The sequence below is a fragment of the Podarcis filfolensis genome (assembly GCF_964270895.1).
Source record: "Podarcis filfolensis genome assembly, chromosome: 6".
Classification (NCBI taxonomy): domain Eukaryota; kingdom Metazoa; phylum Chordata; class Lepidosauria; order Squamata; family Lacertidae; genus Podarcis; species Podarcis filfolensis.
In genome coordinates, this window is record NC_139609.1 from 8247444 (window position 1) to 8266279 (window position 18836).

At 44.5% G+C, this 18836-nt stretch overlaps 1 protein-coding gene across 1 annotated transcript in view; it reads left to right on the top strand.

Annotated features, from left to right (window-relative positions):
- Positions 1-1410: 1410 nt before the first annotated feature.
- Positions 1411-18836, top strand: part of RXRG (retinoid X receptor gamma) — an 83419-nt gene continuing 65993 nt past the window's right edge. The window contains exon 1 of the mRNA XM_083621628.1: positions 1411-1548. Within this exon, the coding sequence (XP_083477754.1) occupies positions 1482-1548 (67 nt within the window). The 5' untranslated portion in view covers positions 1411-1481. The remainder of the gene's footprint in view (positions 1549-18836) is intronic.

The following is an 18836-nucleotide window of genomic DNA, read 5'->3' on the forward strand; positions in this document are numbered from 1 at the left end:
AAGGAAATGAAACGAACAGTGGAGTTTGGACATCAGCAGCCATAGCTTCTAAACAGCATTTGCACAAGATAATAGACTTGGTTTTTCCAGAGATCGTTTTATTGGCTCTCTGAAGAATCTAGTTTCTCTCTGAAAAACCCAGTGGCTATTTATTTCAGAGGTAGAAGCAGGGACGGCCTGCCCCGTCTTACCACTTGGGGTGAAAGGGAATTGCCATCTCCTGCCCCTCCCCACCTACGCTACTGAACTCAGTCTCCGCTCCTGTCAGTCTCCTCTTGTTTAGTGAGAGCCAGTGTGGTGTAGTGGTTAAGAGCGGTAGTCTCGTAATCTGGGGAACCGGGTTCGCTTCCCCGCTCCTCCACATGCAGCTGCTGGGTGACCTTGGGCTAGTCACACTTCTCTGAAGTCTCTCAGCCCCACTCACCTCACAGAGTGTTTGTTGTGGGAGAGGAAGGGAAAGGAGAATGTTAGCCACTTTGAGACTCCTGAAGGGGAGTGAAAGGCGGGATATCAAATCCAAACTCCTCTTCTTCTTCTTCTAGTAAAAGCACAACTTCAGGCAATGCCAATGAGACGGAAACATGGAAGGTCCCTAAAGAAGCCAGGGTGGCTATCTAAAGAACTTTTAACTGGGTTAAGATTAAAAAAGGATGTGTACAAAAAATGGAAAGGGGGGGAAACCACCAAAGAGGAATTCAAACAAATAGCCAGCACGTGTAGACACAAAGTCAGAAAAGCTAAAGCACAGAATGAACTCAGGCTTGCTAGAGAGGTTAAAAGCAACAAAAAAGGCTTTTATGGGTATGTTCGTAGCAAAAGGAAGAACAAAGAAACAGTGGGGTCACTCAGAGGAGAAGATGGTGAAATGCAAACAGGGGACACAGAAAGGGCTGAACTCCTCAATGCCTTCTTTGCCTCAGTCTTCTCCGATAAAGAAAACAATGCCCAACCTGAAGAATTTGGAGCAAATGATTCAGAAGAGGAAACACAGCCCAGAATAACTAAGGAGATAGTACAAGAATACTTGGCTAGTCTAGATGTATTCAAGTCTCCAGGGCCACATGACCCGGAAGCTGTACACCAGCTCCCTTGGCCAGTAAAGCAAGATGAGCGCCGCAACCCCAGAGTCGTCTGCAACTGGACCTAATGGTCAGGGGTCCCTTTACCTTTACCTAGGTGAGTCCAGAGATTCTAATTAACTCTTTGCCAAAATAATAATATACTTTTCATAGGAGACACTGCGTTTGTCAGACGCTGTCTTTCTTGTGTTAGCATCGAGAGAGGGAGAGAGAAAGAAAGACCCCAACGCAGGTATATCCACAAACTATTCCAGGCAGGTCAAGGTCTGAAAGATAAATTTGTAACTTGGATGAGACTGCTGGGATGTGTAAACATGCCATCATACTCTTTGCCCTTCCGTCAGCGTTGTCTGTCAGAGTTGTTCTGGTCCAACACAACTCTAAAGAAGGAGTAGATTGAAGATGGAGACACAGCAGCAATACACCTGGAGGAGCCACTCCACGAGGGTTGATCGGTTTCCTTGTTTCTGTAAGTTCTTCTCGCAGTCTTTGAGTTTATGAAAGGTTATGATTACTTCCCCTTTGTGCTGAAGTTTTTGGCAGAGAGAGATGTATTTGCAAGGTGACTCAGGGAAAAGGTAGCAGCTTATGAAAGCAGTCAGAATTAATTCATGGGGGAATTTCTTTCTCTTTCTTTTTATGGAATTTTGCTTCTTACATACATCCACGAGAAAAAAAAACAGCCCAATATTCGAACCACAAATAAAGATAAGCAAAAACATAAAACACGTATTAACTAAATATTTTTTCCTCCGCCAATTACCAATAATTGATATTCTAACTTATCGATCATTAACATTCTATTCTTTTGAGATGACTTCCGTCCACCTCAATTTGAGTCATACTTTTCCGTAATTAACTGCCTTCTTATATGTTTCTCATTTCTTGGTACTATATTATTTAATTATAGTAACTGTTCTGTATTTTGCAAAAATCAGTCAAAGCATAATAAAGGTTTTACTTGCAAACAATTTTTTTTAGTAGATTTTATAACACTCCCATTCCTTACTGAACTTTTGGTTTGTTCGATTCCTAATTAATTCTGTCATTTTAGCAAGCTGAATGTATTCAAATAATTTTATCTGCCACTCTTCCCTTGTTGGAATCTCCTCTCCCTTCCATTTTCTGGCAATAAGTATTTCATTTTATTTTACTTTATTATTTATTTACGTTCTTATGTTACATCGGTAAAGATTATCATATTGCATTGCAATGCTTATTATCATATAATTTTCAACATGCATACAAAATTTATATATAAAGTTTATACACCTAAAGATAACAAGAAAAGAAAAAAAAACAAGGACAAAAAAATCTATTCCAAAGTCATATCTGTACCAACACTTTGGACTTCCTGTCTATCCCGTTGTATATTCCTTTTTTACAATTGAATGTACTCTTATTATTGTATATTTCTTTACATTTTGTCTAATACATTCCTATAAGTATTCTTGCCGCTGATGTGGCATATAAAAATATCCTTCTTTTATCGCTTGGGATATCTGGTGCTAGTAAACCCAAGAGAAATGCTTCTGGCTTTTTAACAAATGTTTGTTTAAACTTTTTTTTAAAAAAATTCTTCATAGATACTATCCCAAAAGTTTCTGATTTTCTTACATTCCCACCACTTATGCAACATTGTCATGGGGAATATTTCAACCAAATCTTCCCAGTTTGAATTTGTTTGCAAAAAATTCTAATCCTCCTCATTTGATTTTGTACCAGCTGTTTGTTGGATTTGGTAATAGGAGGTAGGAAATAGGATATGAAAGTTCCAAGTTTGGCCATCTGATGTGTACAAATTTTTCTTTAGGGTAAGTCGTCAACGAGAATGGAAAATTAGGCTTTCAAAAAAGTACCTCTCAAAACATAAACGGAAAAGTGTCAACTTTTTCCAAAACTGAAATACCGTATTTTTCCGTCTATAAGACGCCCCCATATTTTGGGGGACTCAGATTTAAGAAAATGGGGGAAAGACACTATCCGTGTATAAGACGCACCCTAATTTTTGACATTATTTTTAGTGGGGGGCGGACATAGTCTTATACATGGAAAAATACAGTACTTTAATTTTGCTGGTTTAAGGTGAATTGCTACATTATTGTGGGATCGTCATCAGGGAAACATCTAGAAAAATACGGTAGGTTATATGGACCGGCAGTTCTCTGCTCATTTAACCAGGGAAGTTCAAGATTCCAAGCCTAACCACCCCGCATTCAAAATCAGGGGCAGGAAGGCTGGAGTGAGACTACTGTTTTTATTCCTTATTATCAGTATTAAGTTAGTATCCAGTCCACCTTTTTTCGAAGGAGGCCAAGGCACCAACCATGAGTCTCCTTTCCCCCATGTTATCCTTCTAATCACCTGGGTGAGGTAGGTTAGGGAGATGTATAATAACAATTTATTTATTTATACCCTGCCCACCTGGCTGTGTTTCCCCAGCCACTCTGGGTGGCTTCCAGCAAAAGATTAAAATACAGTAATTCATCAAATATTAAAAGCTTCCCTAAACAGGTCTGCCTTCAGATGTCTTCTAAAAGTCAGATAGTTGTTTATTTCTTTGACACCTGATGGGAGGGCGTTCCACAGGGAGGGTGCCACAACCGAGAAGGCCCTCTACCTGGTTCTCTGTAACTTCGCTACTCGAAGTGATGGAACCGCCAGAAGGCCCTCGGAGCTGGACCTCAGTGTCCGGGCAGAACGATGGGGGTGGAGATGCTCCTTCAGGTATACTGGGCCGAGGCCGTTTAGGGCTTTAAAGGTCAGCACCAACACTTTGAATTGTGCTCAGAAATGTACTGGGAGCCAATGTAGGTCTTATGTAGTGTTATGTGGTCTCGGCGGCCGCTCCCAGTCACCAGTCCAGCTGCCGCATTCTGGATTAGTTGCAGTTTCCGGGTCACCTTCAAAGGTAGCCCCACGTAGAGCGCATTGCAGTAGTCTAAGACCCACACTGATGGGTCCAAGGTGGCAAAGTGAGCTTCAAACCAAATTTACAGGGGGAAAGCATGAAGATTGGTGTTGTTTGAAGGTAATGGCATGTAGACAAATGCAATTTAAATGGGAAAGCCAACACAATGGAATCAAAGTATGCTCCAGTGTGACTGAGCTCCATAGCACTGGGGATCTGTGTAGATGAAAAAGCAGTCATAGAGTGCTGAGCTTGAACATTTTTATATGCTGGTCCACACAGTTGCTAAGTGTGAGACCATCCCAGCCCGTAATGTTGTCCTGTCATGACCAGATTCTCACCCTGTGTTCATGGAGCACGTTGTTGTTCTTTAAGCTGCTGTTTGGGCAAAGCCTAAAAAACACTACATAGCCCAAACGAACAACAGAGAGTTAACCTGACATTTAGATCTGCAGCACAAATCCCCCTTTGTCAATAAAACCGTGTCTTTTCAAGACTGACTTTTATCAGATAACCTTTCTCCATAATTTTAAGTTGTGCTCACTTCGCCATCTGCAGGTCTAAAGATTGGTTTAACTCATGGGTAGGCAAACTAAGGCCCAGGGGCCGGATCCGGCCCAATTGCCTTCTAAATCCGGCCCGTGGACGGTCCGGGAATCAGCGTGTTTTTACATGAGTAGAATGTGTCCTTTTATTCAAAATGCATCTCTGGGTTATTTGTGGGGCCTGCCTGGTGTTTTTACATGAGTAGAATGTGTGCTTTTATTTAAAATGGAGCTTTGGGTTATTTGTGGGGTATAGGAATTCATTCATTTTTTTCTTTTCAAAATATAGTCTGCCCCCCCATAAGGTCTGAGGGACAGTGGACCGGCCCCCTGCTGAACAAATTTCTGACCCCTGGTTTAATTGGTATATATTTATTTGCGTTTCTGTGGGTTGTTTTTTTTTTACTGCTGAAGATGGAGTGGAATTGGATATACCCTGTTGAGACTGACAGATATGCCTTGTTTATTGTCCGAGAGCCCAGTCATGTTTAAAAACACTGCAGGGACAAAACCAAACTAAGTGGCTTAACCAAGAGATGAGAGGGAACATAGATCAGATGCGCTCTTGAGGAAATGGAGCATTTGAGATTCTTTACAGGTGTGCTAAAGGAGGAAAGGAGACTGCAGAGATGCTGAATGAAGTCTTTGTAACTGGATCACTGGAAGCAGGCTGTGTATGAGGGACACAGAACAGAGGGGATCCATCTGCTCAGGCAAGGCATGTTCTGGAGGAGGTTGTCATAGAGGACCAGGTTCGTAGTTTGGATTTGCTCATTGATCTTTTTCGCTCAAGACTCATACAACCTCTGCGGCGTGGAACATCTTCTATCAGCTTTTCAGCTGTTTGTTATCTTAGCTGGCTCCCAGTCCATTTCTGTGCCCAGTTCAAAGTGCTGGTTCTGACCTTTAATGCCCTTTACAACTTGGGCCCTCTGATGTATCTGATCAAACACATTTTCTCTCCTGTACCTCCCTGACCCTTGAGACTGCCATCTGACAATCTTCTCTAAGTGCCCCTGCCAAGTGGGGTACAAATCATGAGAGAAAGGGTCTTTTCAGTATTGGCCCCTCCATTGTTGAATGTTCTCCTATGAAAGACCCAACTGACACCATGGGGAAAGATGCTGGCAAGTTCAACTTGGAAGGAAGGAAGGAAGGAAGGAAGGAAGGAAGGAAGGAAGGGGCTAAGATGGCAGACATTTCAATCCATCAATCCCCGGAAATGTTGGCTTCAAACCATTCCAGAGATAATGATTAATGATCTCGTGTATCCCCCAATTACTATGACTCTAATAGCAGCCACACAGGGATCGTGAAAGGGTAAATGATAAAAAGAAAATATTATTATCTCCCCAATTATACAACTATATTTTAATCAGAAAATTTCAAGATGGCTATTTTGCCTGCAGCTTGATGTTCTCTCTGTAAACGGTGCATCTCCAGCAGCAGCAAAAGAGTTAAATCCAGATTCAAATGGCCAGATAAATCAATACGACTGTCATGCAAAAATTAAATAACACAGAGACAATTGTGTAAATTCCTTCCAGTAACAAACTGTTAAATAAATGAAGCTATTTCTGAATCTAGATTAACTCTCCTACCACCATCCATGATTTTATCATCCAGGAAAACTGTCCACAAAGGATACTGTAGTTAATAAATCTTTGCTTAGGAAGCAACTAAGGGGATGAGTGGGTGCAAAGGTCCAAATGCTGATTGAAATAGCTCTTAAATCCAGCTCTTTCTTAGTACTTTTTCTCTGCTGTGCTTGGCATTTAGTTTTCTTTCTGAACGACAACCGGGTGCATGGCTGATTTAGCTCTGTTCTGCCACTTCTCTTCTTCCCGATTATCCATTCATCTCTTCCTTCACTTCTAATTACAGTATACTGCTGCATTTGTTCCTCCTCCTTTTGTTGCTCTTGTTAGTTTAGCTGGGCAATGTAGTTCAGCAAATTGTTAAACCCATCCATGAGGCCACAGTGAAGGGCGCATGCACAGAAGCTGGTGAGCTGTGGACACACTGGCTGAAATCAGACCGTAGTGTTCGAAGCTGTGCGGCACAGTACAGCCATTGTGGCTTCGGTGGGTACAACTCTGTTGTTGTCGTTGCTGTCCCACTATCATCTCTGGTCAGGCAGGTTTATGCAATCCTCCCCAAGCCTGTGGATTGCTGTTTGGTCCAATTCAGTGCTATAGAGGGGGTTTCTGCAAGAAAAGTGCCAAGGCGAAAGAAAGAAAGAAAGAAAGAAAGAAAGAAAGAAAGAAAGAAGCTCGCTTGTACATGAACCAGCCTAGAAATGCAGAGGGAAGGCAAATGTGGATGAGCGCTCTAAGTTGGTTCAAAGTCTTTGCTCTGCCTTGTTTCCTGCTGTGGAAGGTCATCATACTTCAGCTAGCATTTTGTGAACGTTGGCTGAGTTTGTCTAAAACAGGAGTCTCTTAGATTTGTGCCTTGCTGAAAGCACCTGTAGCAAATCCAACCGGAGCCTGCATAAGAGACACCAGAGTTCACATGAGGTTTCGCTGTCTTTCTTTGGTGACCTTTCTCGGTGACATTCTGAGTTGTTCTTGGAGCCCGGGCAGGATGACTGAGTGCTGCTTCTGCAGCAAGAGAGGCCAGCTTCCTTTCCTTTGCGTAACAGAGGGTGATATGATGGCAGTGTCATTTCTGCCAATAACCATCTCCGCAGACGTCTCTAATGCTGGCCACTTCCTTACCTGTGTGTCTTCATTCAGTCACGGTCCAACTCACAGCCACTTGCATATTGATTGCAGCAATTGACCTTTCCTTACTTATTGCTCCCTGCAGAAACTGGAAGAGTGGGCACTCAACAGAAATATCTCTCCATTATTTTCTATTAGGAGAAGAGTATAAAAATCATCTGGAATCACTGGCCCCGTTCAGATATAACGGCAAACAATGGTACTCCAGGAGGGGAATGAGCTGCAGGCATCGGGTTCCCCTACCCTAACCCATGCAAATAAGAGACCAATGAGGCTGGTTTTTGGGTCAAAACAGGCCACAACTTTATTAAATACAGATGAAAGAGGTTTAGTTTGGGCATGGGGCAATCGAAATACTTCCGGCCCTCCCGCTGGAAGTGATGCGTGGTCAATCCAGATGGGGGTTCCTAATGTTGGGATACTGGCGGGAAGATGGGGGCATCAGGCAGGCCTCCAGCTGGCTCCAGCCACCGGCCGGCAGCCGGTCTCCCTTGGAACAGCATCAATCGGCGACACGAGCCTCAGATACGTTTAGAGACCCATGCACGCTCTATCAGCAGAATGTGTAAATCTTCTCACAGCAGAAGAGGCGGACAGAGAAATGTGTAAGCATAATGTACAACATTTGTTCAGCATAGTTCAGGAACAGAGGAAAACATGCCTGCTTCCCTTCGTCTCCAGCAAAAGAGCAGCAGCACAAAAGCTGTATACAAACGGAAGTTCCCAGCAAGTGCTGGAAGTAAACAGGTATGTGACACACAACAGTCATGCCTGCTCCTTTTTAAGGTGGACCGGAACTATATCCTAACACCTAAGACTTACATCAAATAATAGGGTTACCTTCGCAGGGACCACCGTCTGGGGGAGTGCCTTTGCCCCTGCCCCCCCCCAGGGCACATGGACATGGCCACTGGGACATGGGATACCCCAGAGTTTGGAGGGTCAGGCGGAGACTACAATCTCCTCTCCATCCAAAACAAAGGCTTGCCCCAATGCCCAATCAGTTGTGAGGATTGCTATGAGGTAGGCAAAACCACCGGGTCACAGTGCCAATTAACCCAGTGGGCAAATTCCTACCTGGCTCCCTTAAAGAATGGTGACCACCGTAGCCAGAGCAAAGTCATTGACTATCAGCTTAAACCGAGGGTGGGTGGGCAGGGGGGGAAACCCGGCGAAGGAAGAAACAGGTAGTGGCCCAGGTGTGGGCTGCTTAAATGGGCAAGGGGCAGATCCGAGGGAAGCCTACCTGCTCTGTCGGCGCCACCCCCTGGCACAGCCCAAGTCCCCAGCTTGCATCCCCATTAGCCCAAGCTGGATTCAGAGCAGGATCCAGCTCCTGATAGATGGAGGGGGCTTAAGCCCCCACCGTCTATCAGGAAGGGGACCTCTGTTCCAGTTCCCTCAATGGGGCCCCGGTGAAGCCTTTGCCATCCTGCAATGCCGCGGCACCAAAAGGGGTGAATGGACTTTGGCTTGAATCCTTCCCAGCTCCTCTCCTCTTGGGTATACTAGAGGAGGGCATCAGAAGCACCCACTTCCAGTTTTTAAGCTAACCACAGTTGTCAAGCCATAGTTTGCAAAGCTATTTCAAAGAGGGTTCCTGATTCTAGTTTGCCTGTAAATTGGAAACCATAGTTTGTCAGTCCAAATACCATGCTGAACGACCTTGGTGTGACATCTGAACTGAGCCACTAGTGCACATATTATGATCAAATCTGCAAACAATGTAGAAAATAACTCCCCCAAATCCTATTAAATGGAAGAGCACCAAAGTTCCAATGCAATGTTGGCCAACCTCAGGTTTATGCATTTGCCTTCTAGGATGCGGGTGGCGCTGTGGTCTAAACCACAGAGCCTAGGGCTTGCTGATCAGAAGGTCGGCGGTTCGAATCCCCACAACAGGGTGAGCTCCCGTTGTTCGGTTCCAGCTCCTGCCCACCTAGCAGTTTGAAAGCATGTCAAGTGCAAGTAGATAAATAGGTACTGCTTCAGCGGGAAGGTAAATGGCGTTTCCGTGCGCTGCTCTGGTTTGCCAGAAGTGGCTTAGTCATGCTGGCCGCATGACCCAGAAACTGTCTGCGGACAAACACCGGCTCCCTCGGCCTATAGAGCGAGATGAGCGTGCAACCCCAGAGTCGGTCACGACTGGACCTAATGGTCAGGGGTACCTTTACCTTTACTTGTCATGGACCAGTTCCAGGTGCTCTAGGAGGAAACTGATTTTTGATCTATTTCAATTGTGGTTTAGGCCTGGTTTTGGTAAGGAAAGTGCTTTGGTTACCCTGTATGATGACCCCTGTCGGGAGAAAGACAGGGGAAATGGGTCCCAGCTAATTCTCCTCAACTTCTCAGTGGCTTTTGAGACCATTGACCATGGTATCCTTCGGGAGCAGCTGTCCAAGTTGGGTGTGGGTGGCACTGATTTATGGAGAGAGTCAGAACTTACAGGGTTAAGAAGTTCTGAGTGACGTCTCACATTCTGAGGCATGGTTTAGAATACTGAGGGGAGTGTTCTACTCTGTCTCTCAGTGTGTGTGTTGCTCCGTTGGGAGAAAGGAGCAAGATGTGTGCTCTGTCACCGGGAAAGTTATGATCTGTTTGTTGTTTTGCTACGAGAATAAAGCTATTTGTAAGATAAGGAAGGAACTGTGCGTTAAGCGAGATGAGCGCCGCAACCCCAGAGTCGGTCACGACTGGACCTAATGGTCAGGGGTCCCTTTACCTTTATGCTGTTTAACATCTACATGAAATCACCGAGTGGAGTCCTACCTGGGGGGATGTTCTCAGAGGGTGATGCTTGGAGAGTGCTATTCAACCCCGTGGAGCCTTCACTGTCTAATTTTATCTCCTATGCCAGAGCTTTCCAAACTTTCCTTGTTGGCGACACACGTTTTTAGACATGCATCATTTCATGACGCAGTAATTCAGTATTACTAGCAAACCGGAATTTAAACTGATTGCATTCCAAGAAGCGCAGGGAGCATTTGCACAACACTTACGCACTGCAGCCAACACACTAACATGTCGCAACACACAGTTTCAGAAAGCTCTGCCCTAGGCTGTTTAACATCTACATGAAAGCACTGAGTGGGGTTTTCTGGAGGCTTGGAGTACTTTGTCAGCAATATGCTGACGACACACAGCTCTACTTCTCCTTTACACCTTCAGGTGAGGCAGTGGATGAACTGCACTGTTGTCTTGCTTGCGTAATGGACTGGATGAGAGGCAACAAACGGAAGCTCAATCCAGTTAAGACTGAGGCGCTGTTAGTGGTTGAATGGATGAGAGGTTGTCTGCTCTCCCCAAGCCTCACTCTCTTGACACTTCCCTCCATGTAGGACCGGAAGCAGTGCAAAGTGGTGCGACCCACACCTAACTTGGACTGCATTTTCTGAAGGATGCTGTTATGAGAATTTTAAGGTCTCAGATATAGAATAAGTATTCATAAATGCGCCCATATCTAAATACATAAACTGTGTGTCTGAAATAGTACGGAAGAGCAAACCTGAAGCCATTTTGACTCTCCCAGTGACCTCAAATATTCCTCAAGTAAGGGATGCAAATGGGGAAGACCTTCCCATTGTCCTTTTGCTTACAAATCCTGTCATAAGGGCATCTTTGTGTATGAATAGGGTGAGCCTGTGACCTGGACTCAGGAACTAAAGTATTAACCATCACCAAAGAATGGACAGGCTGCCCAAGTAATGCAACCAGCGACCATTATCAGGTATCCTGGCTAACAGGATTTCTGCTGTAGACCTGCCTCCTATGCTGTATGTATGATGACTTTGGGGTGGTCTTTGGCTAAGGGGGTTGGGCAATGTCCAAAGTCTTTAAAGGTCCCTATACGCTTTTCTTTGGGGTCTCTCCCTCCTTGCAAGGAGGGGAGGGAACTCTCTTGCAACTGGAAAAGGAAGATCTGACCCATCATGGACTTAGGGGGACTCAGAGACCCATGGAGAGTTGGGCAGCCAAAGCCAAACCTCAAATTTTACATCAGTACCATGGTTGATGGTATCAAAAGCCACTGAGAGGTCAAGGAGAACGAACAGGGACACATTCCCCCTGTCTCTCTGTACTGCTGTTTAGAACAGTTTATGGCAGCTCCATGGTTGAACATTGTCCAAAACCTTGCTCTGGCCTTGATACTTATCTGGCCAAAGGACCCTGCCTTTTACGCCTGGGTTGTGATTTTTCCCATGCCCATGCCTGGAAGAGGTTCACCCAACCCATGACCCCCTCTGAAAGCCAGGAAGTGGAGGCCTTCCCCCCCACCCCCAGTTGGCTATTTTCTCCTCTTCTTCCACCCGCCCCCCTTCCCAGGGAAAGTTTGCCACACGCTTTTCCATTACATGCCTGTTCATGACCTTTCCGCTCCAACAAGAATGAGTTAGCGAAGCACATAGGCTCCGATTCTTCTGCTAGCACAAAAGATGGGATTGTTGGCAGCCCTGTGGCACAGAAAACATCTAGTTGACTCAACTTTCCCTGCTTGGGCTCTGAATGTGTTTTCTGCCCGAGGGTATATCTCCGCATTATAGTGGCTCTCTATGAGGATGGGAAATGTCTTGTTCTGTCACAGGCTAGGGCTATGTCCATGTGCAGGGCAGTCTCTGGAATAGCTCGGATCATTTTCGGAACAAGCGCCCCTCACACGGGGCTGGAGAGCAAAACAGTGAGTGGGTGCAGGGAACGACAAGCCTGGCACGAAGGACTGTTTGATGAGTCAGAGAAAACCAAGATGGCCACTACCTTTCCTCAGTGCATGAGCCGAAAGAATGGAAAGGGAGGCACACCAGTCTCCAGAAAGAGCTTTCAGATGTCAAGGAGATAAAGAATTGCACAACTTTTAGAAGACATCTGAAGGCAGCCCTGTATCGGGAAGTTTTTATTGCTTGAATTTTAAAAATGTTTTTAGATGCAGTGTGGACCCTGCAGGGTGGCTGGGGAGACCTGGCCGGATAGGCAGGGTATAAATGGTATTATTATTATTATTATTATTATTATTATTATTATTATTATTATTACAGATAAATTTGGGATGAATGGTGAAAAGGGGGACCCAGACTACCTATCCTTTCATCTCACATTGCTACCTGCATTTTGTGACAATGACAACAATGTCCCTCTAGACCAGGGGTTGGCAATTTTTTTTTTTAAAGATATTTATTGAAATTTTACAGACAAAAGAGAATTACAGAATAAGAAAAGAAAAATAACAATAAAAAGAAAAAAGATACAAAAATGCAAAAAAAATACAAAATACATGAAGAAATAAAAAAACAATTAAAAACAGATCAATCTTTTCATATCTTATATTTCAATTACTTGTTTCCTGACCTCCTCACACCTCCCTTTTTTGTATACCAATTCACATAGTTAATTCAGCAAATCCTTTCCCTCTTTGTTTTTATCTTAATTCTATATCTTAACATATTATAACTCTATTTTCATCCTTTATCAATTCATTTTTGCATATTCTTATTAACTTTGTTGCTAATGCCACTTATTTTCAATCCAACATCATTTTAACATTCATTAATTTTACAGTGTTTCTGCAGATAGTCTTTAAATTTCTTCCAGTCTTCTTCCACCAACTCTTCTCCCAGGTCTCGGATTCTGCCAGTCATTTCCTGGGGTTGGCAATTTTTTTTATTTTTTTTTTTAGCCACGGGCTGGTCCGCTGTCCCTCAGACCTTGTGGCGGGCCACAGAAGCGGCACCACAGGGGGGGGGGGAGGTGGAGCTGGAAGAAGAGGCAAGGGGGGGCAAGTAGTCTTCCTCCCCTGATTATTGTTCAGTCTGCTCCCATTGTTTTAACCACTTGCATTTGTTTGATTATTTTAGTACACTTAGTAGATTTATTTCCTGATCTGGTTAGCTTGAGCTGTCCAGGGCTGGGCCGCCTATGAGGTGGACTGAGGCAGCTGCCTCAGGCGGCAGAATCTAAAGGGATGCTGCTGCCCATGTGTTCCCCACCTGCCCAATCACAGCAGAGAACCGAGAAGGAGCGGAAGCAACTTTCAGCAAAATCTTGCGAGAGCCCTGTGAAATCTCAAAAGAGCAGTTCGACAGGGGAAAAGGCTCCTTCTGGAGGTGGTGGACTCTTCTCCCTTGGAGGTTTTTAAGCAGAAGTTGGGTGGCCATCTGTCTTGGTTGCTTTCATTGAAATTCCTGCATTGCAGGGGGTTGGACTAGATGACCCTTGGGTACATAATAATAATAATAATAATTGTTATGTACTGAGTTGAATAGGATCCAAACTGCAGCAGTCTGATTGGTCCTAGAACAATAGGATTCAGAATGCAGCAGTCTGATTGGTCCTAGAACAATAGGATTCAGAATGCAGCAGTCTGATTGGTCCTAGAACAATGCAGCAGTATGATTGGTTCGCAGGAACCACCCAATCATGCTCCAGATAGAAGTGAATCCACAACCTGATTGGCTTACAGTAGAATTCCGGAATTAGCCAATCATGTGCAGCCCATTGTGTAAATAATGTATATAAAGCAGATACCTTGAGGGGACTTTCATTCATTCCTCCTCACCACTATGAGCTGAATAAAGAGCATGAAATCACTTTGCGACTCTGAGTATATTTCAATAATAATAATAACAATAATAATAATTACATTCGACAACTGAAGTTCCACTGTATGTATTATCTGGATTCTGTGTTATTAGGTTTTGTAATAAATATACTGTAATAGTAAGATAAGGACAGCAGGGAGACTGTATACTACAATTTTTAAAAAAAATATCAAGGAAAAAGGTATATTTTCTAGTTGTTTCAAATACCTCCGGAGCTTCAAGTAAAAAGTTGGCTAGCACAGATAAAGCTTGCAGTTGTGGCTTCTGAGTCGGCGTCCAAAATAGCCTTATAGCACCACCTGTGTCATTTATCATGGAGATAATTTGCTGGGAATAATAGGCAGCTGCACACACACAATGGGGCAAATCTGCTGGAGGTTCTTAGGCAAGTATAAGACGACTCAGTGACACAACTCATTAGCGCCTTGAGGATTCATTAGGGAGTTAGTATTCTAACCAAAGGTCCCCTAAGGTTTAAAGAACCTCTGAATTATCCGGCTGTCTTCCTTGATGGAATGGGTGCATTTTGCAAGGTAGGAATTTCCCTACATCTTCGTGGAATCTTGCTTTGTTGATGTGCTTGTAGAAAGGAAGGGACTTTGCTCTGAATGGTGGCGGGGAGTCAAGCAGATATTATTTTCTGAAAGCAGGTTTTTTATGTGCTTCGGCAGATGGGGATTCTGGGGGAAGCGGACTCCTCCGTTTACAGGTACTCTCAGGATGCGCTTGGTTTAACATGCAGCACTTGGTAATTGAATTAGCTCCTGGGGTTTCTGGTGCTAATTTCATTAATGGGTTTCGAGCAGGTATCTCTTTAACACCCATGTCCTAAACACCAGCGGCGTAGCGTGGGTTGTCAGCACCCGGGGCAAGGCAAGTAATTTGCACCCCCTAACCCGGGGCAAGGCAAGTAATCTGCGCCCCTAACCCCTAACCTGCCACCGCTGCCAGCTTCTTCTTGCTGCTGCCTGGGCTGGGGTATTTACGGTAAGGTAGCCACGGCGGCGGCGGCGGGTCCGTGTCAGGTGATCTGAGGCGAGTTGCCGCTGGCGCTGCCGCCCAAACGACGCCGCTTGCCCAGAGGAGGGCAGAGAGGCGAGGAAAATGCAACATGGCCCAGCAGCTGCAGCAGCAGCGGTGGCGGCGGGGCTGTGAGGAGGGGCTGCCTGGCGCGCCCTCCGCGGCCCTGACGCGTGGGGACCGCAGCGAGCGCTGAGAGCCGCTGCCTGCCGGACGCCTTCAGCCCGGACGCGCGCACAGCTCGTCGGTTCCGCAAGACATGGGGCTCTGCTACAGCCTGCGCCCGAGGCTCTTCGGCGACTCCGGAGGCGGCGAGCGCGCCCCCCCAGATGTTGCGCCCGGTGCGGACGGCCCCCCCTGCACCCCCCACGCTACGCCACTGCTAAACACATTCAATAGAAGGAAGTAGGCTTCCTGGAAATCAAACTCGGAAGCACAAATAAACGCCAGACCCTGCTTGCTACTACAGCAGTAGTATCTCTGCTCTTTTCTGTAGGTTCCAGGATATATTTATTTAACACATCCCCCCCTCCACATACCTAGGACTTGGAATGAGTGATATACGGCGTCTACTGTATTGTCGGCTTAAAATGCAGCTGGGTCGTTCTTTTCCTCAATTCTGATGGAAGCTGTTTTTGGGAGGAATGTATCAGAATACAGTACAGGCAGCAAGCGATTTGCATGGGGGTTACCTTCCGGACCCCTGCACGCATTGGTGGGGTGCATGTAAGGTCCCTTTCCGCTCCCACTCTTGCCCGATTCCACCCCTTTTGTGACATTTTTTGGTGACGTTTTCAGGTCACGTCTGGGTTCCATATGATGGTTGTGTGTGTGGTTCTGCACATATCAGGTGTGCCTTATACGGTCGCTGCTTGTATTTCGTAAGAAATGACAAGATAGAAACAGGATAGCTGTGGATTGTGGCTAACCATATAACACCGGTCCTGAAAGACCTACATTGGTTCACAGTACGTTTCCGAGCGCAAGTCAAAGTGTTGGTGCTGACCTTTAAAGCCCTAAATGGCCTCGGCCCAGTACAGTGGTACCTCGGGTTACAGGCGCTTCAGGTTACTCCGCTAACCCAAAAATAGTACCTCGGGTTAAGAACTTTGTTTCAGGATGAAAACTGAAATCATGCGGTGGTGGCACGGCAGCAGCAGGAGGCCCCATTAGCTAAAGTGGTACCTCAGGTTAAGAACAGTTTCAGGTTAAGAACGGACCTCCAGAACAAATTAAGTTCTTATCTCAAGGTACCACTGTATACCTGAAGGAGCGTCTCCACCCCACTGAGGTCCAGCTCTGAGGGCCTTCTGGCAGTTCCCTCATTGTGAGAAGTGAGGTTACAGGGAACCAAGCAGAGGGCCTTCTCGGTAGTGGCGCCCATCCTGTGGAACGCCCTCCCATCTGATGTCAAGGAAATAAACAACTATCTGGCTTTTAGAAGACATCTGAAGGCAGCCCTGTTTAGGGAAGTTTTTAATGTTTGATGTTTTATTGAGCTTTTAATATTCTGTTGGGAGCCACCCAGAGTGGGCAGAGTATCAACAACAACAACAACACATCCCAAACAGTGGTGGGCATTCACTAGATATGAAGTAATTGGGAGTGTGGGGGGTTAGAGGCATTCTCTACAACCCCAAATAACATCTACTTGACCCATTTTCCTCATTGAACTCTTATGCTGCATACCAGATCTGAAATCTGTGTTCCACACAGCACTCTCCTCTAAATCCCTTACTCCTCACTGGGAGACCTCTGGGGCTTCATTATGTCCACCAAGCTGCCTTTATTACAGTGGTGCCTCGCAAGACGAAATTAATTCGTTCCGCGAATTTTTTCGTCCAGTGAATTTTTCGTCTTGTGAAGCACGAAATCCCATAGGAATGCATTGAAAATCAATTAATGTGTTCCTATGGTCAAAAAAAGTCCAAACAAAGCCAAATTTGGTACAACAAGAGTTTATTAAGTGCTCTTTAAAGTCACACATACTGTAAAGAGCATTTCAAAATTCAAACCCATATTTTTTTTTTAAAAAAAACAGCAGAGTGGCCCAATGGTCACAGAAAATCATAAAAAATGCAGGAAAAAAACAAGCTTCCAGATTCTTGCAAACCCCTCCCCAACTGTTCCCCCAGCCACCCAGCACACAGAAATTCAAATCCAGATTTTTTTTAAAAAAACAGCAGAGTGGCCCAATGGTCACAGAAAATCATAAAAATGCAGAAAAAAAACACAAGCTTCCAGATTCTTGCAAACCCCTCCCCAACACCAAGTCCTTGAATTCCAAACACCCCAACCCAAAATCCAAAACCCCCCAAAAATGTTTTAAAAGCTTAACTTACCAAATGGCTGCAAAAGAAGTTTTGGAAAAGCTTCAAAAATCACCAGTCTTTAAAAACCTCAAAAAAGGCTACTATGTACACTGCGTTCTATCAGTTGCTCCTCGAAGTCAAGTCGCAACTGTATTAACGGTGTTAAGAAAAAGGAAACAAACTTGCAAGACGTTTTCATCTTGTGAAGCAAGCCCATAGGGAAATTTGTCATGTGAAGCAGCTCAAAAAACGGAAAACTCTTTCGTCTAGCGAGTTTTCCGTCTTGCGAGGCATTCGTCTTGCGGGGCACCACTGTACTTTGAGTTATCACCAGTTCCTAGCTGCCTTGCATTTATGCTCAGACGCTTAAAAGCAGTGTGAGGGCAGGACAATGGTCCATGGTAGCAGATCAGATGGCGGCGATGGAAGAAGTAGCCTCTCAAAGCTGTAGTTTTGATAACTCTGTAGAAGTTATTTATGATTTGCTAATCATTTTAGAATATGGTCAAGGAACACATCTGAAATGCAAAGAGCCTGATGCCATGGACTGGCTGGTGGAAGGCACCAGCTGGGGAACCCCCAAAGGAGGAAGGGAAGATTGACCAAACCCAAAGAGGGCTCATTAATGGTTTCTCATCATTCTGGAAAAAGTGACAAGTAGGGTGCTGCAGGGTTCTGTCCTGGGCCCGTTGTTGGATGAAGGAATTGGATGAAGGAATTGAGGGGATGCTCATCAAATTTGCAGATGACGCCAAACTGGGAGCTGTAGCTAATGTTGCAGCAGACAGTATCGGGACTCAAGATGACCTTAATGGATTGAAGAACTGGGCCAAAACTAACAAAATGAATTTCAGTAGGGACAAATGTAAGGTTCTGCACTTAGGCAGGAAGAACCAGATGCACAAATATAAGATGGAGGACACCTGGCTTACTAGCAGTACACGTGAAAATGACTGGCAGAATCCGAGACCTGGGAGAAGAGGCGGTGGAGGAAGACTGGAAGAAATTTAAAGTATATCTTCAGAAATATTGTAAAATTAATGAATGTTAAATTTATGTTTGGATTGGCAATAAGTGGTAATTAGCAACAAAAGTTATCAAGAATATGTAAAAAATGAACAGATAAATGGACGAAAATATTGAGTTATAATATGCTATGATATAGAGTTAAGATAAATGAAAAAGGGTAAGAATTTGCTGAATTGATTATGTAAATGGGAATACAAAAGGGGGAGGTGTGAGGAGGTCAAGGAAACAAGCATATGAACTTAAAGATAATCAAAAAATGGATTTGTTTTTTAATTTTTTCCTAACTATTTGTTTTTTGTATTTTGTATTTTTTTTCTTGTTTGTTTTTCTATGAACTTTTGTATTTTTCTTTGTTTTCTTTTTTCATTTTTTATCTTTCTCTGTGGTTTTTTCATTCTGTAAATCTCTGTTTTTTGTAAAATCCCAATAAATATTTAAAAAAAAAAATACTAGCAGTACACGTGAAAGGGATGTTTGGGTCTTAGTGAACCAGAAGCTCAACAGCAAAAAAGGTAATACTATCCTAGGCTGCCTCAACAGAAGTATAGTGCCCAACCAATGTAAGGAATAGAACTTGGTCAGACCATATCTGGAACACTGGTTCAGTTCTGTGCGCCACAATTT